General features: G+C 39.3%; 1 protein-coding gene across 10 annotated transcripts in view; it reads right to left on the bottom strand.

Moving 5' to 3' along the window:
• FOXP1 (forkhead box P1) overlaps positions 1-27,298 on the bottom strand; it is a 416,711-nt gene that overhangs the window by 47,235 nt on the left and 342,178 nt on the right. For all 10 annotated transcript variants that reach the window (XM_049862995.1, XM_049862989.1, XM_049862991.1 and 7 more), the window contains one exon: positions 9,319-9,423. In XM_049862995.1, coding sequence (XP_049718952.1) covers positions 9,319-9,423 — 105 coding nt within the window. The remainder of the gene's footprint in view (positions 1-9,318; positions 9,424-27,298) is intronic.

Raw genomic sequence — 27,298 nt, forward strand, 5'->3', positions numbered from 1 at the left:
CATAACTGTCTAATACATCCTGGGCTGGCTGCGGAAAAACAAGATCATTCTGGATTTATATCTGTAAGTATGGGATTTCCTGGACAGCTAATATCCACAAACAATCAAACACAGGAGGCACACGGGGAAAAAGGCAGCATTATTTCAAATTTGAGCTGAGAGTTGTGATTTGTAAAAGGCTGAACAGGAACTGGAGTTGAAATTCGAAGCAAGGAAATTCTTCACTAGGCACTGATGGACATTTCTCTGTTTCTCTTGGCTCTGTATAGGTTTTTAGGTCACTGGGTTTTGAGTGTGACGCCAAAGGAGAATCTCGCTGGCACAGAAACTTTGAAAATGACAACTAACTTCAACTCTCAATTTAAATAAAATAATAATAAAAAAAAAGAATCTAATGATACTTCACTCAAGAGTCAGAGCTTTTTATGAGACCTGTTGCCAATATTAGTGTCTTGGAATGATCTCATCTTTCATCCTGGCTAAATTCCAGCATACAATTTCATTAACCCAGGTACCGCAGGTGATAAAACTCATTTTTCCCTAAAGAGACAGCTAAAAAGTACCAGTTATACATTTATGAAGTACCAGCAATCAAAATTATGGATTTTCTAAAAGGTTTTTAACTACTTTTATTGAAAGAAAAATCGCTGTCTCAGACTTTTGTGACACTATTGCTAATAATAAATTTTACCATTTAGACATGGCCGTAATATGGTAGACAGTGTCAATAAAAGTATGCGGCCAAGATGATTCTTGTCTTTTAAGTAATGCCTTCTAATTATACACAGGAAATGACCATGAGAAATACCTTGGTTAACTAACGGCTCTTAAAAAAGAACACACAACAATGTAACTATCCTGATGCAACATACTAAATATGCAGATACTGTTATGTATAGAATTCATTGGACATTCAAAAATTTCTAATGCCTTCAGAGTCTACATAAACACAATAAATTTCATTTGCATTTCTGACTAAAGCCTGTTTGCTGAAAAAAGATGTGTTCAAAGGTTATTTGCTTCTTTTTGAGCAAAGTGGTGGCACTGGGCCTGTTATCCTTGGCAAACTTGTCTGAACTTTTCTATCTAGTATTCTGTATATCACTAGAGGGCACTGTGGTCTTTAGGCCACTCTGACCTCTTCAAGTGCTTGGAAAGGTCTCGAACTCCCTTACAATGTCAGAAAGGTTAAAAAGAAACTTTTTAAAAGAAAAAAAAAAATTGGTGACATCCAATTTTTATTATTTTTTTTAAACAACTCAAACACATGGTAAGCGGAAAAGTCAAAATCATTAAAAAAAAAAAAATTAAGCTAACTATGGAATACTCAAAGACTTGTCACCTGGAATCTTATGGTGAGATAATTCACCTCTATATTCTTGAGATTTCAGTTTTGAACTGGAATGCTAATAGCATGCGCCACAATTATATACAGCTATAAAAAAAAATTTTTTTTTTTATTCCCTCTACGTGTTATCAGGGGGACCACTCCCTGGAGGAGGACATCATGCTTGGTAAAGTAGAGGGTCACTGAAAAAGAGGAAGACCATCAAAGACATGGACTGACACAGTGGCTGTAACAATGGGCTCAAACACAGCAACGATTGTGAGGATGGCGCAGGTCCGGGCAGTGTTTCATTCTGTTGTACATACGGTTGCTATGAGTCGGAGCTGATGGCACCTAACAACAACAACAACAACAACATACCCTCTACATGTGCTCAAGTCTCCTGCACCAACCAGAGGTAATTTCACACCACAACGTTCAGGCGTGTAAACCCAGAGTCACGAATGGGTTTCAAACAATTTATGATATCCGGCCTCCTTCCACATGTATTAGCATTTACCTGGTTTCTTTAACATACACTTTGTTTTTCCAAAACCACAAACATACTTGCTGGAATTTCATGTGGAAGTGCTTAAGGGGCTGAAAGTTAACACCTTTGTGAGCCTTGCAGCCTCACAGTGGCTGTTAAACAAAAGCCTCTTTGTCAAGGCTTTCTTGAAATGTTTTCTTAACATGTTCCAAGTAGTTTTAGGCAGGGAACTAAAGTAAACAAGATGTTACCATGATAAAAACACTTGTGAAAACATTACAGGGCGCACTTAGTAGTTTCTTTCACATAAAACTCTTCACAGTTTTGAAAAGTAAAAATTCACAGGAAAAAAAAAAAAAGGCAAATTACCAATGAAATGTCCTCCACTGTCTATAGCCCTCAACCTTCCTAAAAGGGCCAAAGTTCCACCCCTGGGCATTTTCTTTCAACATTTCTCTCTTTGTCTTCTATTAGAGCATGTATAAAATTTATGTTTGCTTTAATAACTAATACACATCCGACTAACATGCAAAGAATTTTTTGTTTTGTTTTGCATGGTGCTTTCTTCCTTCATGAGAGATAACACCCTCTCCCCCACCCCTGAGCAAAAACAAACAAAAGTCTTCTCAGATGGAATACTAAGGCAAGGATACAAATTATACTTTCCTTAGACATTATGGAGCCCTGGTGGTGCAGTGACTAAAGAGCTCAGCTGCTAACCAAAAGGTCCGTGGTTCAAACCCATCAGCCACTCCTCAAGAAAAAGATGTGGCTATCTGCTTCCATGAAGATTTCAGCCTAGGAAACACTGGGACAGCTCTATGTCCTTACAGGGTTGCCATGGGTCGGAATCGAACGGACAGCAATGGCTTTTTGTTGTTGTTGTTGTTAGATATCATACAAAAGACCACCAAAACAACCTAGGGGAAATGGAAATATTTTTTCCCAGGCCCGTAAGAGTACCTGGTATTTGTGAAATCATGGATCTGCATCTGATTTTACATTCTAAGACAGGAAAACGTGGTAATGATTTAACCTTCAAATCCACACCCTACACCTTACCAAAGAGTTGGCTGAGCCCTTTTTTTTTTTTAAAGAAAAAGGGAAGGATTATAAATCTATGCTTTTACTGATGAAGGCTGTGCCCCCAACCTGATTTGAAAATTAAGGAAAAAAAAACAAAACTGACTCAAGTTGGAAGAGGCGGGCAGAACAAGGGCTGGCTTCACCTCTCTGGATGATACTGGGCTTGTTTTTGTTTTTCTGTTATCGGAGCGTTCCAAGCAATGCAGGGCTTGGGGATTTCATTAGAGTTAGCATGAGCACCTGCTGGTATCAGTTAGCACTAACAAATACAAGAGTCACATGACAACTCATGGTTGATTGATTATAAAAAAAAAATCAACACTAAAATGGCAACTTGTTTTGAGAAGAAACAGGGAAATAAATGCGTACAATAGACTGGGTCTCTGTCGATTCTGATAAAGCTCCCCTCTGCAGGCTGTGAGAGAAAGACAACAGGATGGTTATTTGTACAGTATTTATCTTTGAAATCAAGGGCCCCGTGGTACACCTCACCTTGGGAACAAACACTGCGTAGTTATCACAGAAAAGTGTCAAAGCTCTGGTTTTGATTTACCAACAGTTATGATATTTCTTCCTCAGGAGGGGGAAACATAGGATATCTCATTTTGAGACCTTTTCTTCCCTTTTCTCAACTCCTCTCTGTTAACACTGGCATTTTATTGTCGGATGGGAATTTTATCCTGAATACTTTTTTTTTTTTTTTTTTTTTTTTTTACCAACCTTAGCCTAAGAGGAACCTCTTACCAGCTTGAGGATTGGAAGGCTGGAAGAGTTACCACGCAAAGCCCTTTTCCCCACCCCATACTGAACACTAAGAGCCAGGTGCAAGACTCTAAGCTCAAATAAGGATAAAAACTGCAGCTGGGGAATGACACCCCAGGGCACCCCGGGACATGGAGAGCCACTAAGCAGCTACCTTCCATCAGCTTCGGACTCATGCTGACCCCATGTGTGTCAGAGTAGAAATGTGCTCCATATGGTTTTTGATGGCTGACTTTTTGGACGTAGATTGCCAGGCCCTTCTTCTGAGGCACTTCTGGGTAGATTCAAACTTCTAACCTTTCGGTTAGCAGCTGAGCCTGTTAACTGCTTGCACCACTCAAGGACATGGGTATTCCCCCAAAATATGAATAAACCTGAGGTCTCCGTGAATCCAAACAAAAATAACCCAGGATAGCAATGCCCAGTAACTGCAAAAATGTTTTTTGGCTAAAAAAATATGGTGACACCAAAAATTAGCCTAGGTCAGAGGTCAGCAAATAGTGGTCCAAAGTCAAGGCCATACCCATTTCTATAGTATGGCCTGTGGCTGCTTTTGTGTTCCAACGACAGAGCTGGGTGGTCGTGATTGAGACAGCGAGGCCTGCAAAGCCTAAAATATTTACCATCTGGCCCTTTCCAGGAAACCCTGGTGGCACAGTGGTTAGGAGTTCGGCCACTTACCAAAAGGTCAGCAGTTTGAATCCACCAGGTACTCCTCGGAAACCCTTTGGGGTAGTTCTACTCTGTCTTATAGGGTTGCTATGAGTCAGAATCAACTCAACGGGAACAGGTTTGATTTTTCTGGTTTGGCCCTTAATAGAAAAGGTTTGGGGGCCCCCTGCCCTAAGATCACATTTGATTGAGCAGGACTTTGCTGGAAATTTATGGTTTAAAAATTATATGAAAGAACAATCTCTTCTGATAGATCAAAGCTTTGCATAGTCACAATCCTTTCCCTAGGTAAATTCTGAAAATTATGGATATTCAAAACTCTCTCTCTTAACAAAACTCTCACTCAAAAAGACAGACCAGACTTGCTGGTCTGACAGAGACTGGAGAAACCCTGAGAGTTTGTACCCCAGACACCCTTTCAGCTCAGTAAAGAGGCCACTCCTGGGAGGTTCGCCCTTCAGCCAAAGACTGAACAGGCCCATGGAACAAAACAAGACTAAAGGGGCGTACCACACCTGGGGCAGGGACTGGAAGACAGGAGGAAAGAGGAAAGCTGGTAATAGGGAACCCAGGGTTGAGAAGGGACAATGTTGACATGTTGTGGGATTGTTAACCAATGTCATAGAACAATGTGTGTACTAACTGTTGAGGAGAAACTAGTTTGTGCTGTAAACCTTCATCTAAAGTTCAAATTAAAAAAAAACAGATTTACAGCCTTGGGGGGGAATCAAGCTAAAAAAAAAAATTAAATAAAGGGGCATTGGAAGAAGATATATGATCTTGGGCAAAAGCTCAGAGCTGAAAGAGCTGGAAGCCTTGGGTGATTCCAAAGAACTGCACAAATGTGTCTGCGGTAGGGCATACCAACTCTGGTTCCATCCCTGCTCTGTTGTTCAAGAAGTTAATTAAATAATTTAATGAGAAACTAGTTCTGTAAACTATCTAAAGTACAATTAAAAACAAAAAGTCTCTCTTTTTAAAATACACTTAAGTAGATTAGAAAAGAAACACTAATAATTTTAGAGAGTGCCTAGTATGGGCTAGGCACTTCATGTGTTGTACTTTCTAACAACCTTAAGACGTTTTTTTTTTTAAGAGGTAGTTATTACTACTATCCCAAATTACAGATGCTAATACTGAGGCTCAGAGAAGCTATGTAACATCTGAAACATGCTGGAAGAACATACTACTGGTAAGTGGCTTCCTGACCCAATCTGCCTTCCTCTAAAGTTCTTTTTACACCTCACTGTCTTAAGTAGAAAGCAAACAGTTAATACAATACACTGCCTCTGACCAGGTAGAACAGTACAGTAGTTAAGAACAAGTGCTCTGAAACCAGACTGTCTGGGTTTGGAGGATCCTGTGTGACCCTGGCTAAATCATTTAAGTTCTCCATGCCTTGTGTCCTTATCTGCATGTTGAGAGTAATACTACAATATTATCAGTATAAGGCTGTTGTGAGAATTCAGTGAGTTAATATATGTAAAGTACTTGAAACAGTCCCGGTATTCAGCTCAGGGCTATTAAAGTATAAGATAATATGATAGGGCAGTGTGAGATTAGGGAATTACAAAATAAGTGGAAAAAAATCTATAGGGCAACACCTAAGTCAAGAGCAAAGGAATGCCACGTTTTGTTGAGTAAGAATGCCATGGAGAATCCAAACATCACTGTTACACCGGTTTACTTAAACCATAAGAAAACGCCTCTCTTGGAGGATGTCTGAAGAGTGGACCCAGGAAAGAGATAGTTTCAGAGTCTACAAATCTGGCAATTACAGAAGAAACGCTTGAAACATTACTTCCCGACAACAATGACCCCAAGATGCCATCATTCAAAGAGGCCACACAGTTTTTGTTTCGGCCACAAAAAGGTAGCTTCTCTGTCCAGTTCAATGGAAAATAAAGTTGGTTTCATTAAAGCCAATTATTTCATTTCTCTTTTGACTGTACAGAGATACAGGAAATGTGAATATGCAAGACAACTAACTTATTTTCCACCACATTGGACATGGCCCTGAAACTTGAAGACAACTCTGAATTTCTTTTTTTTACAACCACTCTGGAGAGGAAAATAAAATTCTCAATTTGTCATATACAGACCAATCAATGTATACAACTCAGAAGAGAGAGTATTTTCTTACTTAGCACTCACTCTCCCTTGCTCTGGTAACAATGCTCATTTTTACTTTCTGGAACCAAGTTTCTCATTCCTAGCCCCCATGTGGTTTGTGTGTGGTGAACATTTCCCTCTGCTCTGGAGATGGGCATGTGATGCAAGCCTGACTACATCACCATGATTGGCTCAAAGCTAGGCCACATGACTCATTCTGGGCTAATGAGAGTCTCCCAAGATGTTTCCCAGAACTGTTGGGAAAGAAAAAGATGCAACTCTGAGATTCTTAACCAGTCGCACGTAAGTCTGTCCTCCTCCAGTTCTAATGGGAAAGCCCGAGAATGAAGCCAATCCCAAAGAAAATACAGCTAACAGACAGAAATACAATATTTAATGACCTTGCCCAAGCATCTAGACCCAGCCATGCTTGAAGCTAGCTGCACCACTGGACTTCCTAGTGATAGGAGCCAATACCAGCTCCCAACTTCTTATTCTTTTGCTTAAGCCAATTTATATTGGGTTTCTGTAACTTGTAAATAAAGAACTTTCTGGGAAACACAAGTCAACAAGTGAGTACCAGGAAATAACCAAGTAACAGTAGCAGGTTCATAGTGGGCATTCAGATTCCACTAAGCAAGCATGGACTGAGAACATATCTTGTCATGTGCAAACCACAATATACGATAGATGGTTTCCTATCCAAGAGCCAGACACTTCATATCCTTAGAATAGAAGCGATCTTTCTTATAGGTGTCAACTCTAGGTCCCAATTCTAACGATCTTTTAAAAATAGATTATTGTCTTTAGTGCTAGAAGTGGATTGAAATTATGCTCTGTCCTTGCTGAGGTATACTTATCAAAAAAACAAAGTATGTGTATATATGTGTGCATATATATACGTGTGTGTATGTATTATCTATCTTCCTATCTCAATCTCTCACTCTCACCTGTCAGGCCACATAATAAATGGATTTATAAATTCAGATTACGGTAGAACACTTGAGTCATTCAAGAACCTGAATTAACAAAATGGATCAAATTAGCCTTTTTCTTCCAGGCTCTCAAGCCGACACATCGTAGTGTTGACAGCAGCTCTGTATCGGCCTAGAGCCTTCACCAAAGTCAAGCATATTTATAGATGTTCACTGGCCATTCTACACCTAAGGGAATGTGCACTGTGATATTTACCAAACCTAGCACTGGGGCAGAAAGAGGATTCAGAACTTAAAAGTGATTTCTGCCAAATTTCTTTTTCTCTCATTATATAAATACGATTATTAGGCCGATGATCAGGAAATTACAAAACCGAGATTCCATAATGAGTGATTTATAAAGAGAAAATCAGGAATCACTACACTGAATCAACTTATCAAAAAGCCTGTTGCATAAACAAATAAAATAACTGCGCTTGATCATTATTATATAAAAACCATTTTAGAGACACCTCCTTTTAAAGTCTTATGTACTGGTTTTCAATGATCGTGTAATCCTTGAAGTAAAATGTGGAAGCTAGGAAGCTAGGAAAAAAATTCACAGGCTTCCATTCATTCATCAAAAACCTATGTTCACTACAATCATTTGCAGATAACACTAGACACATCCCTGAGGGTGGCTTTATTACACTATTTGTATCCAGGTCCATAAAGATACATAGTTTGTACTAACAATATAAAGACCACACAAAATCAGAGACCTGCACGTAAATCAGCCCACATCTGCTTTCTTGGGGCTTGAAGGAGAGAGAAAAGCCATGGGGAGAAGGTGCCCCCGCATCCAATATGTAAACCAACAGGCAACTAGATGTACACAAGTTATACACATTCATGTGTCTGATCATTACATAGGCTTTATACATATATATAATACACAGACACACACAATGTATATTATATATATGTAAAATGTAGCGAAATGTTATATTGAATCCATAGGTCCATGATTCAATATTATGAATATATTTACTTGATGTCAGGGCAGTTCAGCCTAATTTTTTTTTTTTTTTTTAAATCGATAAGGTACCATAAAAGGTAAGGGAAATGTTAAGATTCAGTCCAGAGGCATTTGGTTCTAACTATGAGAAGATGAACATATTTACCTACAGAGATACTGTTTCAATGTTATAGATCCAAATGGGATAACCTAAGTTTTAGCGATATTTTAAGTAACTGTAGAAATTAAATTTAACTCCATTCTTCCTGTATGGACAAGAATTTGAACCAATGTGAATACCACTATGGAAAGAAAAGCATCAACGTGTCTCGCATTTCTTCTGTTCATAAAGTCATTTACGTAACAACGAAGGGGCCCAATCCCTCAAATTCCAATGGGCCAGGAATTGTTACAAAATTAGACACCAATTTCATAAAATTGGAGTTAGTACGTCATCGATTTCATATGTAGGAACAGATTAAAAGTAAAAACGAAATTATTGCAAGTTTAACACTGGGAGAATTTTTTTTTTAATCACTACCAGTCTAAAAACACGGTTAATTATATGCTTTCTAAGTGTATGCAAGCTGCCTTGGGGTTTAAGTCTTTCTCAATACGTACCCTCGGTTGATTTTGTAGCTACTCTTATGACCCTGTTGCCAACCAACGAACGGGTCAGCAGGTCAAATCCGCCAGGCACTCCCTGGAAGCTCTATAGGGCAGCTCTACTCTGTCCTATTGGGTCGCTATGAGTCAGAATTGACTCGACGGCACTGGGTTGGTTTGGGCTTATGACCCTGTGCTAGACCTTGTGATTTAGAGACCACTCTCAAAAAGGAGGTGTAAACCACTCCATCAAAAAGGCATTTTATGAGCAAAAGCATGAACGGTGGGAGGTGATGGCTACATAAGACAAGAGAACAAACACCATTCTTACTTTAGAAATGATGGGAAATCTTCGCATACTGCTTCACAGCCTGGCCACTTGCACACACCATGTCCATAGAGAGGATGGCTATGGGGGTGCTCCTCATGCGACAAACTGAAAGAAAAAACACAGAAGACAAGAGGATGAATTTGTTGCCAAGACCCATCCCACCAGGCAAGGACATAAAAGGCAACTGGACACCAACAAATCTGAGATCTTCTTTTCCCGTGGAATTTACTAATTAATTCTGTACTGTTATTTAAGAGCGAGAGTTAAATTGTACCAAAATTGTCCCAGATGTCAGAGTGGGCAACAACATACAAAGAGGGTTTCACAGGTTTTTGTGGGATGCAAAGCTCTGTACTCAGACTAGACAGATTTTTTTTAAAAAGCTAGAAATGTATCACTTAATCTACACAATGAAAAAGTATACAATCTGTATTTGATTTTGAGATTTTCTTGCTATGCTTTCTACCCAGAATATTGGTTTTTTTCTTCTTCCATTTCCCCAGAAACTGCTTTCATTTTACTAAATGATATATTATTTAGTCTTTTCACAAGTTCATTTTATTCAGCAAAGAACCGTGTCATCAAGTAATGTAGGAAGAAAACTAACAGTGTGGTAGGAAGACGATATTCCTAGAATTACTGATGTCGAAAGTGAGGGAACACTTGGCGATGAGCAAGAAGGGGTTAACTGTCCAGTGGGGCTCCAATCAATAGGTAACGATTTGGTCAGCAGATCCAAGTCATGGAATGCTTTGATGGCACCATGTGGTGCTCATGGAAGCACTATATGTGTTACACTCGCTGATGAACCATACTCTCAAATATTTTCTCTATTAGATTTCTGCATCCAGGCTTCTTTCAGACAAATTATTTTTACAGTCGTTTCCATAATCTTAGATTCCACCAAATAGAAATGTAAAACTAACATTGAAAGCTCTGTTTTGTACTCAGGCACATTCCCTTCATGGGCAGGGCGAATTTCTAACTCACTCCACCACTGGCTCTGCCTGACTTTGAACTTCAAGCACAGTAAACTATGAACGCGTGCACGCATACACATGAAACATGTATTTTGTATTACCATCAGGATGCTAATTCACATATTTTATAGACTCAATTTAAAAAGCATACATACGTGTACAAATGCCCAACTTAAAATTCACCACACTGAGCATATTTTGAACACATAAACTAAAGTGCATTAATAGTAAACACACAGACACAGAATGACACCTTCATCAGAGACCATTAGGTTTCCCTAAGGCTCCTGAATGACTTTCAAAAATGTAATATAATTTGAAGACAATCATAAGCTATTCGGCCCAAAAATAAGAAAATAAATCTGGAAATAACCACCAAAGTTACAGACAGCTAGTTTGTAGAAGCCCTGAAAGGTGCCCCTCATACAAAGCAGAATGGCACAAGAACTGTACGGTGCCTCTAGTAAGATACATGAAACCCACAAAAAGGATACTCTCTAAGCAGTTAAGAGGGTAAAGTTCCACTGGACCCAAGGAAAAACACTGACTACCTACCCATGTTCAATCTCAATTTTTTTTCATTGAATAAAATAGATATACTACAAAAACAGAATTTTTTAAATTATTGAGAATATCAGAAATTAGAGACCTTCAACAGCACCCAAATTCTCAGATAGTCTGGGAGGGAACAAAATCATTTTAAAAGAGAGCCATTTCTATCATTAGTTTAAAAAAGAATAGAGATGAAGAAAACCTAACCATAATAATTACTGTCCTTAGTAATTTCATTATTTAAATTGAAGTCATAATTTAAAAAAAGTTAATATTTGTTGTAGAAAACTTGGAAAATACAGAAAACACATTTTCCATAATGTGTTTATTTTGTTTATTTTATATACATAATACATAATATTACATAGACATGTATTATATAAACACACACTTTTGACAAGTTAGAAATATTGTTGGCATTTTTTTACTGTGCAACTGATAACTTTTGAACACTACGAAGACCTACAGCATTCCTTCAAACTTACCATAATTTTGTAAATAGTTTCTCATGTTATCAACCAGTCTTTAAAAACCTTACTTACTGATGAGTAATGGTCCATTATGTACCATTTTAGCCCCAGTTATATGCCAAAATTTACCTAACAATTCCTCTATGTTGGACATTACAATTTCCTTAATGTTTCCTGTATTTCTAAATAATGCTATAAATAAAATTTACCAGCCAAATATTGTAGTATAATAGCTGACGTCTGTGAGTACTAAGTTTTAAAATTCACTACGAATATTCTATCAAGCTGTTCTCGTGAAAAATTCCTAACTCTCATACGTATTTTGTGTGATTAATTTAGGAACCAGGAGCCTCACCTATTTAGTCAGGATACAAAATTAAGAACTACAAAATGGTTGTTCTACTGTGCTTCCCGGGTTAAGCAAGAGTGTTTTAAATAATAATCATATGAAAGAAAATAATAATGTGGATGGAATAGATAGATGAATGTCTAGCTGGACATTAAACTTGCATGATTTAACATGATGTTTGCTACCTGCCTCCCCCACCCCCTGCCCTTTTTTTTTTTTTGAGGGGGTGTTAACTTAATTGGGTAAGAACCAAGGCCTGAATAGAAAACTACTCTAGGAATTTATTTTTCGTTCAACTTAGTATCATCATTTCGAAGGAAGGACAGATAAAATCTCACTCAGGCCTGAGAAGGACAACCAGTCTCATCCACCAACTCTATAGAAACTCACAGACAAGTACATATTGACACACTCAGAAGACCTCTTTGAAAAATATGCCTCAATTAAACAAGACTTTTTGTAAGTAAAAGTAAGATCCTATGCTCTTATACAAAAGGTTCAGAATATACTGACTCAGCCGCTGAAGAAACTCCTACACTCCCCTGCCTACCCCACTCCCTCCCACAGGTACTAAAGCCATCCTAGGGATCACTGCCAACATTCTGACATATTATTACTGCTCTGATTGTTTTCTAATGCACTGCAATTTACAAAAATGGAAACATAGTATACATACTATTGTCACATCTAATATATAACTGGATATTAAATATATGTATAAAACCTACTGCTGTTGAGTCGATTCTAACTTATAAGGACCCTATAGGACAGAGTAGACCCACCCCATAGGGTTTCCAAGGAGCGCCTAGTGGATTTGAACTGCTGACGTTTTGGTTAGCAGCTATAGCTCTTAACCACTACGCCACCAGTGCTTCGAAATATACGTATATATATATATATATATTATATATATATGTATATAAACACATTTACATACCTATACACACACACACAATTGTTTGAAATAAAGTCTTTGACTTTGGAAGAAAATAGAATAGTTTAGTAGCCGTGTCTCTTTTAAGTTTTTACTCTATGCATTGTTGGCATTTTTTTACTGTGCTATTGATAACTTCTGAAATATATACATATAAATCAGGTAGGAAAAAAAAAATCAAGTGCTATGGAAAACTCAGTTTTCAGACTACCATTAGCTCTGACAGTGGCTCTGTGAGTGCCACACACCAACCGCACGTGTGGCCAATCCTCACTCTGGCTTTTCCGTTGTCCTGTAAGAACACCATCAGACAAAACCAGCATGCCCCTGAACAAGAGCTTCTCTGTTCCCTCAGAAAAGTGGAACAAGTATCTATATTCTCACTACCTTTTGGGATTTGCCAAAAGGGACAAGAAGGGCAACAAATGAATAAAAGAATGTTCTTATTAGCTGCTGTTGGCTTGGTCGCCAACTCAAGGTGACCCCACGTACAGTGGAATAAAATGCTGCCTGGTCCTGCATCATACCCATGATCGGTTGCAGATCGGACCACTGTGATCTGTAGGATTTTCAGAAGATCACCAGGCCTCTCTTCCTAGTCTGTTTTAGCCTGGAAACACCACTGAAATCTGTTCAGCATCATAGAGCATGCAAGCCTTCCACTGACAGACGGGTGGTAGCTACGCATGAGATGCACTGTCTGGGAAGCAAACTCGGGTGTCCTGCATGGAAGGTGAGAATTCTACCATTAAATCAACGATGCCTTATCAAATTAACTTAGAATTACACTCACAGGATGAAACATGGAAAAAGGATGACTTGAGCCATCTGTGGAAACCCTGCTGGCACAGTGGTTAAGAGCTACGGCTGCTAACCAAAAGGTCGGCAGTTTGAATCCACCAGGCTCTCCTTGGAAACTCTATGGGGCAGTTCTACTCTGTCCTGTGGGGTCGCTATGTGTCAGAATCAACTCAACAGCAACGGGTTTGGTTTTGAGCATCTGTGATCACATCAAGGCCATGAGCCTAACCATTTAAATACATGGTTCAAGGTCAGCTCACCAATGTGGAAAATGTGACCTCTGAAAACCTGCCAAGATCAGTGAAGAATGAAGATGTAGCTGGCTTGTAGAAGATTTAAACAAATTACCCCAAACTGAACTTCTAAATAAAAAGTGTCCCCTCCCTCCCCCCCCCCCACACATATTGGGTTGTCTTTGTTTTTAGTATACACTTCCAGGTAGAATATTACTAGGGGCAGGGATATGTTTTAATTATCTCTGAATACTCAGTGCCTCACATCAAATATGACGCCTAGTAAATGTTAGGTGGATTCATGAGTGGACAGACATTAAATACTTACATTGTCCTATTTAATTTCTATGTAGATATAAGCTTAATTGGTGGTTGCCTTTTGTTTTTAATTTATGTTGTGAAAAACAAAAATGATGCCGATCTACAGGACCAGAAAGTGTTATGGTACTTGCTACTATTTACTTTTATTCCAAATACATGCAACACAATAATATGCAATCAAGAAAAGCCAGTTGATTTAAGTTTCTCTTGATAATCCTTGATATGTATAAATTAAACATAACTCTCACACGAGAAAGGTGACAGCGTTTCAGATTCGAACACTCAATTTGCCACAGAAAATATCATTACACAAATAGTTACTGATCTTACATGACACTAAATACAGTATACACTCAGTATGGCGTAACGGTATCATTCTCAATGACATTTAATTTTTTTGTTCTTGTTGATCTATTTACCAGTTCTGTCTGTATCTAAGTATACCAGCCACATTGAGACTGGAGAAACCCCTCAATTGATTGCCTGGAAACAAGTTTTAAGCCTTGAACTGAAACTATCCCATGAAGTCATCTTTAAAGTAAACAATACTTCAGCTCCTTTAATAAAAAATGTTTACCTTGAATATTATGCTCTTTTAAAGAATTATCTATAGGAGATTAAATGGACAACAGTCACTCTAAAACACAGATGAGAATTTTAAGGAGCAGAGAGTCTAGGTTAACCATGGTGATGAAAAAATATGGATGAGGATAAGGAGAATGGAGACCCAAGGTGAAGTATGTAACCACTGCCAATGAACAGTAGGTGTAAAAATTGTTGAATGAGTATGTTTTGTTTCTATTTCCACACACACAAAAATTAATAATAAAAAAGTGTACCAGCCAGAAGCCTTAACTTCCACACCAACCTCGCCTTCCAGAAGGCTTTATATAATGGTTATGGTTCCCCACTATGCCATTCCCAAGTTCACTACTTGACCAGAATGTGAAACCCGTATCACTGACTTCGCCTGCTAAAACTAAGGACAACTCATCACATTTTCAGTTTGTACTCTTTAGTGGTCCTTACACCACTAGCCATAGAGCCTAATTTTCCTGGTTTTTTAACCAAGAGAGGAATTTGTGAAGAAGAGGTCTTGCTATACCCCAAGACATTTCCTGCCATCTTAAAACGGCACCTTTCCTTACACCTGAGTGTGCGTTCTCAGCTTTCCGAGTCGTCGTGTCTGTCTCCAAGTCTCCCCTTAATCTGTGATTTCCCTTTTCAAAATCGGCCTCTCTTTTTCTTCCTCTCAATTTTTAATTGATCTGTAGTAAAAGACTACAACGATGTCCATTCAGGTTTTCCCTCTTTCCTCACTCCCCAAAAAGAAAATCATGCCCAAATTATAAATTGTATTTTATGTCACTGGAATGTTATTTGATAAATTATGAATCACTATGTTGGTTGTTTTTCAATAACTGCAAGTTGTGAAAATTAATTTTTTTAACATCATGAGATAAAATCTAAAATTTCATTGATTAAGGGGAGGGTTGCAGAGCTGATTATTGTAATCGCTGTCAGTAAGTTGTACATCTGTAAAGAGTTGAATTAGCAAAAACAAACAAACAGACAATCAAACATCAGACAGGAAAACAGTCTGGGGATTCCTCAAAAAGTTAAACATAGAATTACTATACCAAAAAACCCAAACCCACTGCCATCGAGTCCATTCCGACTCATAGCAACCCTACAGGACAGAGTATAACTGCCCCATAGAGTTTCCAAGGAGTGCCTGGCAGATTCGAACTGCCGACCTCTCGGTTAGCAGCTGTAGCACTTAACCACTACTCCACCAACCTAGCAAGTCCACTCCTAGGTATATACCCAAAAGACCTGAAAGCAGAGGCTCAAACAGATACTTGCACAACACCAATGTTCACTGCAGCATTATTCACAACAGCCAAAAGGTAGAAACAAGCCAAGAGTCTACGAACAGATGAACGGAAAAATAAAATGTGATATACACAACAGAATATTATGCAGCCATGAAGAGAAATGAAATTCTGACATATTCCATAACATGGATGAACCTTGAAAACATTATCCTAAGTGAAGTGAGTCAGTCACAAAGGACAAAGACTGTATGATCTGACTTACAGGAAATATCTAGAATAGGCGAATGTACAGAGGCAAAAGTTCGTTAGTGGTTACTAAGGGCAGGAGGGAGGAGGGGAAGGGAGAGGGCACTGAGTTTCTCTTAAGGGTGTTAAAAAATCTGGAAATGGAAGAGCGGTGATGGTTGTACAATGTGGTGAACGTAATTAACGCCACTGAACTGTACATGTAAAAAATGTTGAAATGGCAAATGTTTTGTTATATATAATTTTACCACAATAAAACTAACATCAAGCAAAGATCTTGGCAAACAGAGATTCTTCAAAAAATCCTAAAAAAAAATAATGTCACAATCCACCCATTTAAAGTGTATAATGCCATGGTTTTTAGTCAATTCACAGAGCTGTGCGACCATCACCAGAATCTAATTTTAGAACATTTTCATCGCCCCCAAAGCAAGCCTCACTAGCAGTCACTCTCCATTTCCCCCCCACCCCCAGCCCCTGGCAACCACTAACCTACTTTCTGTCTCTAAAGACTTCTCTCTTCTGGATATCCCATATAAATGGAATCATACAGGATGTAGTCTCTGACCAGCTTCTTTCACTTAGTATAACTATGTTTTCAAGGTTCATTTATATGGTAATATGTGTCAGTACTTCATTCTTGTTTATTGCCAAATAATACTTCAGTGAATGTATATGCCATATTTTATTTATTCATTTATCAGATGATGGACATTTGGGTTGTTTCTACTTATTGGCTATTACGAATAATTCTGCTATGCACATTCTGTGTAGACCTACGTTTTCACTGCTCTTGGGTGTATACTTAGGAGTGGAACTCATGGGTCATAGGAGCCCTGGTGGCACACTGGTTAAGTGTTTGGCTGTCAACCAAAAGATGCAGTTCAAATCTACCACCACTCCTTGAAAACTTTACGGGGCAGCTCTACTCTGTCCTATAGGGCTGCCATGAGTCGGAATTAACTCGACGGCAATGGGTTTCTTTGTTTTTTGCATAGTATCTTAGGAGCCCTGGGTAGCTCAGTGGTTAAGAGCTTAGCTGCTAACCAAAAGGTCAGCAGTTTGAATCCATCAGCTGCTCCCTGGAAACACTATGGGGCAGTTCTACTCTGTCCTCTACGGTCGTTGTGTGTCAGAATCAACTCAATAGCAACAGGTTTGGTTTTCTGGTTTCAGATAGTATGTTACATATACTATTTTGAGGAACCGCCAGACTGTTTTGCAAAATAGCCGCACAATTATGTCTTCTCCCCACCAACGACATGTGAGGGTTCCACTGTCCTACTAATACCTGTTACTGTCTGGCTTTTTGATTTCAGCCATCCCAGTGATGTGAAGTGTTACCTTATTATGCTTTCCGTTTGCATTCCCTTAATGACTAATGATCCTGAGCGTCTTTTCATGTGCTTATTGGCCATTTGTATATTTTCCTTGAAGAAATGCCTATTCATATGCTTTGCTCATTTTTAAATTGTCTCTTTATTTGTAAGTGTTCCTCATACATTCTGGATTAAAAAAAACCATTGCTGCTGAGTCGACTCCAGCTCATGGTGACCCTGTAAGGATAAAGCGGAACTGCTCCACAGGGTTTCCAAGGCTGCAATCTTCACAGAAGCAGACTGCCACATCTTGCTTCCATGGAGCTGGCTGGTGGTTTGAACCACTGATCTTTCAGCTAGCAGCTGAGCGCTTAACCACTGCACCACTAGGGCTCATTAGATTCTGCACAGTAGACCCTTATACATGTTTTGCAAATATTTTCTCCCCTTCTGTTACCTTTTCACTTTCTTAACAGTACCCTTTGATGCACAAAGTGTTTAATTTTGATCAAATCCAATTTATTTATCTATCATGTGTCCTTTTGGTACCATATATGAGAAACTGTTGCCTAATACAAGGCATTGTAGACATATTCCTATGTTTTCTTTTAAACGTTCTTTTTTTTTTTTTTTTTTATAATTTTAGCTCTTATGTTTAAGTCCATGATCTATTTTGAGGTAACTTTTATATATGATGTGAGGCAGAGGTCCAATCCATTGTTCTGCATGATGTTCCAGTACCATTTTTTGAAAGGACTATTCTATCTCCCATTGAATTGTCTTGGCACCCTTCTCAAAAAATCAACTGAATATAAATGTAAGGGTTAGGCTATATTTTTTATCCCATTTTACTAGATTTCTTCTTTTTTTCCCATCATATTGCTGGAGTTCTGAAAATAATTTATAGTTAAGTTATAAAGTAACTTTTGGATTTGCATTAAAATATAAAATAATTTGGTAAAATTTGATGGGGGAGCAGAAATAAATTTTAAATAAAAATAAAAGCTTGGCAACAAAAACTTTTGAAGAATGAGTGCCTTGGAGCAACTTTGCTTCCAAGATCCCGTTGATCCTTTGTGCATGAAAAATCTCTGCAGAACGTGCTTAACGTGTAAACGGAGTATAACTTAACTTCTGACTGAAGGCCAACACCATTTCTATCCAGTGAGGACAGAGAGCTTAGCTCATGGTGACCTCATTTCTCACTACAGTTGTGCTGAATAAGCAGGAACGTTGCAAGTCACTCACCTGCCCAGGCCTTTTATTTCCTCATCTAGAAAACTGAAGGGAACCACACAAGATGGCCTGTGTTGCCCCTCCCAGTGGTAAAACCTCCACCAATCTTGCCTCAAGGATATGCAGATGAACCAGGGAGTAGGCACAAATGACTGACCCATCTTGTTACTGACAAGACGAACAGAGGGTAGGTGTATAATGAATACTGGATGAAGAAATGAGTATGGCTTTGCTTTTCTGTTAGGAGTAATGGTGTCCATATTGTTGCCGTGGAACAGGAAGTTGGTTGCTACTCTCTTCTAATCCACCCTCCACCCACTGCAAATACACCAGAAAGTACAACTAATCCCCTTTCCTGTCTCCTTTGACTTAGAAGCTGTTCTGCCTCCCTCCCTTCTACACTAGTTACCTCCATTCCTACCATTAGGCCTTTCATTAAGCTAGCCAAAATTTATGGAACTCCTGACCCCGAGACAGGCACCCAGGATCCTAATGATGAAGACACGATTGCTGACAAATTACTTCTGAGGCTCCTTATTGCTTCAGTCTCTCTGTCTTCTTTCCAACGTCTTTGGTCTCCTGTTCAAAGGTGCATGCTTCTTTCTGTCCACCCAATTAACGCTGTCAGCCACAAAATCCTCCCCCCTCAGCCATCACTGCCTATGATTTTGGCTGGGAGGCAAAAGACTGCTCATTTCCAGCCAAAACATTAATTTTTTGTGACCTAAAACCATTCCAGATACCTCAGGTTTCCAGAAAGCTGGCTCCCTTGATACGGTTTCAGGACAATCAATAAAAAGCGTCTTCCACTAAAACTGTGATTATAACAATGGCAGGTGTCAAGGGAAGCCACTTAGTATATTAAAGCTTTCTTCTTTTTTTATTTGCTAAATTCTTTAATAATAATATGAGTCGGAATCGACTCGACAGCACTGGGTTTTTTTTTTTTTTTTTTTAATACAAAAACGATCCTACTTTCTCTTTTCTCTCTCATAACTTTTAATTTCCTATCGAATTTCTTTTTACTCTACTTTGCCACCATCTCCTACTTTTAATGAGATATTCAGTACCATAACAGGAATTTTTACATTTGATTATAAAAGTATGAATCTGAGTCCAAATTATTTCAGTGATGAGTTCATATCTGAAAATATAATCAGACTTTCAGTTTTTTATTCTAATATTTTTTTCAAAAAAGGATAAAAGGTATCTGTGATAGATACAATATGTCCACTTGAATGAATGCTCAGCCACACAGAAAGATACCCAATGAGGGGAACTGGCCTTGGAATCTGTCCACAGCTGATTTCATAAAGAAGAGCAATGTACAGTCACATTAGCAAAAGCGATGATTACTTAAATGCCTAGTGCAATTTTCCACTTTAGAGTTTATTCTTCTGATTCGTCTCAGACTACTGTGTATCTACTCAAAATCGGCTGGAAGTCAAACCGCAGTCTCTTGCAGAAAGTAAAACGACAGGTCAAGTTTCATTGTGTTTTCACATGTGGCATGGGGGGTGGAGAGGGAGGTTATATACCTGTTTGAATAAGCGCAAATGATATGTGGGAACAGGATAAATACAGATGTGAGCACTGCACCTTCTTTCCTCATAGCTTTGTAACAACGACCTTTCTCCTTGAACTTTCACTGAAAACACTGAGACACAGATTTCCACACTGAAGCTTCCCAGACAACAGAGACACCATATTTCTAGCACGTTGCTGTTAGCTGCCATGGAGTTGGCCCCAAACTCACCATGACCCCAGGCACGACAGGACAAAATTGTTGCCCGGTCCTGCACCACTCGCATGATCAGTCGTGGATCAGATCATTGTGATCCACAGGGTTTCCACTGTCCAATTTTTGGAAGTAGGTTGCCAGGCCTTTCTTCCTTGTCCATCTTAGTCTGGAAGCTCCACTGAAACCTGTCCCACATCATAGCAACAGGCAAGCCTCCACTGACAGACGAGTGGTAGCTCCGCATGAGGTGCACCGGCTGGGACTCGAACCCAGGTCTCCTGCAAGGAAGGTAAGAACTCTACCACTGAACCACCAATGCCTTACTTAGTAGTCCCTGGGCAGTGCAAACAGTTAACACACTTGGCTGCTAATCAATAAGTTAGAGGTTCGAATCCACCCAGAGCTGCCTCAGAAGAAACGCCTGGTGATATACTGCCCAAAAATCAGACACTGAAAAATCTATGGAGCACAGTTCAACTCTGACACACACGGAGTCACCACGAGTCAGAATCGACTAGACTGGTTTTATTTATTTCTAGCCTACAGCCTTTAAATTTGATTTTCACTCATCACAGAAATACCCCATTCTACGTGTTTATTAATCAGTTTTCCAAAAGTCAGTTGCCAATGGGTTCTAAAATCACACCACAAATACTAGAGTTTATTAAAGTCTATTAAAGAACCGACCCTAGAGTTTTTCTAAAACTGTAACAAACATGCACGCTTCTCTCTTCCTCTCTCATGCAGTGAATCCTTGACTTTCCTTCCCCATACGCTCATCATCTTAATTTTCTGCTGCTTTTCAAATCATGTTTAATTAGAGGATTTCACGTTCCCTCGTGATATGATATTCACGCATAGAACTTGCAATTGGAGTGATGGTGAATTAGTCTATTAAATGCCAGATCTGTGCTTTTAAACAATGATGGAGATTATTGTTATTATTGTTATTATCTGCTCTAGGTATTACGCCTCACTTTACATGTGAAACACAAGCTAGTAACCATTTGAGTCCAGGGTTTTTTTTAACTGGAAATTATCCTGATAGGAATACAAGGTTATCTTTCTGCAATGGTGCTCAGGGTGTGGCCCACTAGTGGTAGGCTAGGCAAGTGTGAAAGGTCTACAGATAACTCTCATTTTCACAGTTATGGATTCATGCTATGTACACACACACACACACACACACAAAATGACTAGTACACCAGATTCATGAGTTTGCAGATGGAACTGATATGAAACTTATTTGTGTTAGCTAAGTTTTAGAAAAATGTTAAGTAACTGGTAATAACAGTTGTCTACAGATACAGCAAAAATGAAAGCAGGTGAATGACTCAAAGCATGCTGACCAGGTCTAAAAGCTTGCAAGAATTGTGTGAAAAGGTAAAGACACAAAGTCTTCCTTTTCCACTGCTATTCTTAAAGTAGTACTTCTCAGAATTTCTTCTGGATATAAATCACCTGGAGATCTTTGTAACAGGCAGGTTCTGATTCAGTAGGTCTGGGGTGGGGCCCACGTGGTGCAAGTCTAACAAGCTTCTGGATGATGCCAATGCTGGTGGGCCATGGACCACAACTTGAATACTAAGGGTCTTGGGAGATGCCTGTTCTGTATTTGACATAAATATGAATGTGCTTAAAGAAAGCACATATGAGGTGCCCTCTTATAAATTGTGGGTTGAAAGGCAAGTTAGAGATGGATAAATAGGAAAAGTGGTCAAAACCCAACCAAATCCGTTGCCATCGAGTTGATTCAGACTCATAAAGATCCTGTAGGACGGGGTAGAACTGCCCCACAGGGTTTCCAAGGAGTTCCTGGTGGATTCAAACTGCCAACCTTTTGGTTAGCAGCCGTAGAACTTAACCACACTGGGCGATCCCACCAAACGTAAAAATGCTTGCTGTCCCAAAGTTATTTAAGAATTACACGCAAGGATATTTTATTAACTATGGCAAAACAGGTAAGACTGAAGGAAGTTAGCGCAGGGAAAAGGTCATTCTCTGTTTCCGTTTAACAAACACCAATTTTATTTTAGCACAGATCTGCTGAACGATGTGCAGCCCTGGTGGTGCAGTGGTTAAGAGCTTGGCTGCTAACCAAAATGTCAGCAGTTCGAATTCACCAGCTGCTTCTTGGAAACACTATGAGGCAGTTCTATTCTGTCCTATAGGGTCGCTATGAGTCAGAATTGACTCAACAGCAATGGGTTTACGGGTTGAGTGATTTGGTCAAATAGTGGCTGCCAGTTATTAATCTGGAATATTCCGGTGTAAATGGCTGAGTCAATGCGTTTGACAGAACCTCAAAACTTCACAGTTCCCAAACTCTAGGTCACCCTTAGGTGTCCTCTAAGCTGGGCTGGTCCCCTGAACAGAGCACAGCAGTACATATGCTCAGATAAGGTCTTAAGTCAACTTTTTAGGAAGGTAAGTGGTAGCTTTGGGCTTTTCTAGGCAACTAGGGTATACCATGTAAGCAGAGCTGTGGTCCCTTTGGCATAGTACTATAATCAACCAAGGTCCCTCTCGCCAGCCAAAAGAAGGAATTCTAGATCAAAACATCCTAGCATGTGATAGGCTCGCATTCATTGATGATCTGCACAATGTCAGGCTGTGCAAAGATGCAGAGTTTTAAATAACTGTAGATTTATTTTAATTTTGTATTACACAAAAAATATAGCTAGCATCTCTGACCTGATTTTATAGACAGCATTTCTTGATTTAAAAAAATATATAATTGATATCATAGATAAATTTATATCATTAGACTGTTTTACGTATTATAGGTAAATATATATTTAATACATAATTATATATTAACATAATAATATAAACCTATTGTTTTAGACATTCTCTATAAATAATAATTATAAATGTAAAAACATTGTTCTATAGTATAAGATACTTCATTAAGACCAAGGTGGAACCTTATCCATACGTTAGCGGAAGCAACAACACCCAGAAAACAAATATATAAAGAATATAAATAGTAATATAAGCGGATATGGCAAACACCTTGACAATGGGGCACATACTCAAAATGCCTTAAGTTTGGGAACTCAAAAGCTCAAGGAGATCCACTGTGCAACTAGATTAACCCAGTGGCAAATCTCTGAGGACACATGTTAATTTGAATTTGCAATGGGGAAGCAGGAGTCTCAGGATCGTCAGCACCACAGCGCAGTTTGCCTAGTGCTTTTAGGACCACACCAACTCCTCACTTATTGATATGATTAGGTTCCAAAGACCAGGTTGTTGTGCAAAAATTACTGTTACACAAAAATGGAGAGTGATCACATCAGATCACAAAACTGAGGGTGACTACATCATTCCATAACTGCCAATGTACATCATTATATAACTACCAAACCACTGAGGATCATGGCTCAGCCAAGTTGACATATAACCTTAACCATCACAGCCAGCATCACTCTCGCCTCGCACTTCAATGTTCTTTACTGCCAGACATATGTCATTAATGTGCAAAATAGTCAGAAAGATTTTTTTTACCATCGTCATAAATACGAAACAACAGATGATGAGATAGTAAGTGAGAAGTGGGTGTAGAACCAATCTATCAATCATTCAAAATCTAGGAGCCACTCCGGTGTAGGCAATTTAAGTGACTAGAAATTGGCTGCTTTCCAATGCCAAGAGCCTAAGGCTGGGTGCCACGATAGGTAGTAAGTTTGGTACTTTCTTTCTTCACCAACCACATCACCAATCTGCCCTATGTCTTTTTCAGCTACACTGGGTAAAACGTGCCATCTTGACTGCCCAGCGCCAGAAGCGTACAGCATAGCAGGACAATAGCCTTAGTACCTGAGGCTGGCTGGTGCATTCTGACCAATCACAAACATACAGCAGATGCTGACAAAGACAGAATGCCTGTGTTTTCATTAAGATGAGTGAAGAATGAATACCAAGGAAAAGAACAGGAAGAGGCAGCGGTCCACCTTTCGTTTCTGACACCAGTCAGGGCTCTCCTGAGTTTGTAACTAAGAGTTTACCACTGGTCGGTCACATTAACACTGGGATTTCGTTAAGGAAACAGAATGCTTTCCAAAGAGTGGCTGTAATCAACACAGACTTAGGGACCACTAATCCAAAAGTTATTAACACCATTAGGCAGGCATACTCCTTATGTCAATGCAATATGTTTGCACTAGTGAGTCCAAGGCCCATGTGGAACTTCGTCCATATAGTAGGGGAACTGACCACACCCAGAAAACCAAAGGGCAAAAACAAAAGTTTCAATATTAACACTTCTTATTTAATTATTCTCCAATACTCTATGGGATTATCAGCACAAAACTTCCAAGAGTTATGTTATATCCCAGAACCGAAAGAAACATGTATCTAATCATGGCGACCAGATAAGAAAGCAATAGATAGAGGGACAAACCAAACCAAACCCACTGCCATTGATTCTGACTCATAGTGACCCTACAGGACAGACCAGAACTGCCTCATAGGGTTTCCACGGCTGTAATCTTTACGTTTTTAATCTTTACAGAAGACAACTGCCACATCTTCCTCCCACAAAATAGCTGGTGGGTTTGAACCATGGACCTTTTGGTTAGCTTTAACCACTGTACCAACAGGGCTCCAGATTGAGAGACAAGTGAGCTAAAGATACAAAGTAGATCAAAACCATTAGACACTTGCTTTTATGTTTCCTTGGATTACTCCCTAAATAAAAAACGAAACCAAACCCATTGTTGTTCAGTCGATTCCGAATCATAGCGACCCTACAGGGCATGGTAGAACTGCCCCACAGGGTTTCCAAGGAGCAGCTGGTGGACTCAAACTGCCAAACTTTTGGTTAGCAGCCGTAACTCTTAACCACTGTACTCTCTACTTTATGCAATTACTTTTATTTTTCTGTAGTACAAGATGCTTCACTAATGTTCATGAGATTTCACTCTTCTCTATCCCTAAGAGCCAGGATGCTATAAAAGGCTAATATGCTCAGTTGCTAACCAAAAGGTTGGAGATTTGAGTCCACCCTAAGAGGCACCTCAGAGGAAAGGTCTGGCAATCTACTTCTGAAAAATCAGCCTCTGAAAACCCTAATGAGCACAGTTCTACTCTGACACACATGGGGTCTCCATGAGCCAGAATTAACTTGACGGTGACGGATTTATCCCTAATTCAGCAGGTTTTATTAAACAGCTACTTTGCGTTAAGCATCCTGTCGGGTTCCTAGATCTGAGTCTTCAAACTGGGATAAATAACAAGATCCACAAGTGGGTGGTACAATGTAAGAATTTCTGTATATATACACATATGTGCGTACATGTGTTAACAATCTCATTCTCTTGGTCTCTAATTTTTGTAATATAGGTAACATATTACTATGTTAGAACATGTATCTTACTTATCAATAAAGATAGATAGGGATGCATAGTCAAAAATTTTTTATATTCATCAGATACACAACCAAGTTAAGTTTGGAGGGTCACTGGTAACGACTGTGACTATGAATAAACTCTTTTCCTCTCTGGAATCGTTCAGCTCAATTCTCCTCCAGTTGGGGAGAGAGAGATAATTAAACAGATGGCTGGAACATAAAGCACTGAAATATCTGATCAGGGCCTTGAAGTACCAGTAGGAGCTCAGAGGGACACTGGAACACTTTTAGGCATAAAAAAAACTCATGAAGACAAAACCAACGATTTAAAGGTGAACACAAGCAATGTTTAAAAAGAATCCTGTTCTAGAAAATAGACTACATTGGGCTGTATTCTTGTAGAATTTTTCTGTTTACAAGGATGGTCTCTGGGAGGTTATCAGAAATGTTTATTCTCAGGACCCCACCCCTGACTCCTGGGTGAAGGGCCTGGCAATCCGTGTTTTAGCAAGCCCTGCGGGTGATTCTGATGCAAGCTAAAGGCCGAGAAACACTCTTCTCAGAAACTATAATTTTCTCCATTTTTGGGAGCATCTGCGGTATTAACAAACGCTAATTAGGTACTTCTACAGCATCTGTGCCCAAATGTGGGCAAACACGTAGCTACTCTTAATTTCTTCTCTGGGTCAGTTTGTTTCTTGTGCTTTGAATGGGAAGGTTCACCTTTTTCTGAACATTCCATCTAGTCTCTGCATTGACGTTGGGCATGCCAGGGTGACTGTGCCAGCTGATAGGGTACAAATGACAAGAGAGATGAGAGATGGAACCTTTCCTACATGGAGCCCCATGCGTGCTAAAATCTCACATGAGGCATATGTGGGGGGAAAAACACGTACACTGTGATATTCCGCTAGTGCTCATACTGGTTTTTAACAAATCATACACCCTACTGCATTTTGTATACACTAAATGCTCAATAAGTGTTGTTCAAATGAATGAAAGTCTTTAATAATAATTAGCAAGAAATCGTTAATATTTATAGAGTACCTGCTATGTGCCTGCATTAAAATATGTTAACTCATTTAATCCTCACCTTTAAACTGTAAGGGATGATTTGGTATCATACCCATTTCCCAAAAGGAAAATGGAGGTAAGCAAAGATTAGGTAATTTGTGTAAGTGGGCAGCCTGGACTGGAATGCAGGCAGTCCAGCTCCAGAACCCACACTCATAACCACTCAACACACAGCGACGCCCACGTGCAATCAGCTATGGGACATGATGCAGGAAAACATGTTCTACTTTTGGCCCTACCTCAGGGCCTTTGTTTTTGCTATGCCCTCAGCCTGGTGGGCTCTTCCCCCACTTCTTCATGTCTGTGTAAGGGGCACCTGCTCAGAGAAGCTTTGCCAGGCCCATCTATTTTAAATAGCAAACTTGTCCCCACCCTTCCCTGCTTTGTTCCCGTACTGCCCCCCCCACCAGCTTATTTGTATCTGTCTTTATGTTATGTAATTATTTGTTCTATTTCTCTTCTATTGCAATATCAGCTCCATGGGGACAGGCTTGGTCTGTTGTGTTCACAGTTATATCCTCAGAGCTGAAAAC

This window comes from Elephas maximus, chromosome 20 (genome assembly GCF_024166365.1).
Source record: "Elephas maximus indicus isolate mEleMax1 chromosome 20, mEleMax1 primary haplotype, whole genome shotgun sequence".
Classification (NCBI taxonomy): domain Eukaryota; kingdom Metazoa; phylum Chordata; class Mammalia; order Proboscidea; family Elephantidae; genus Elephas; species Elephas maximus.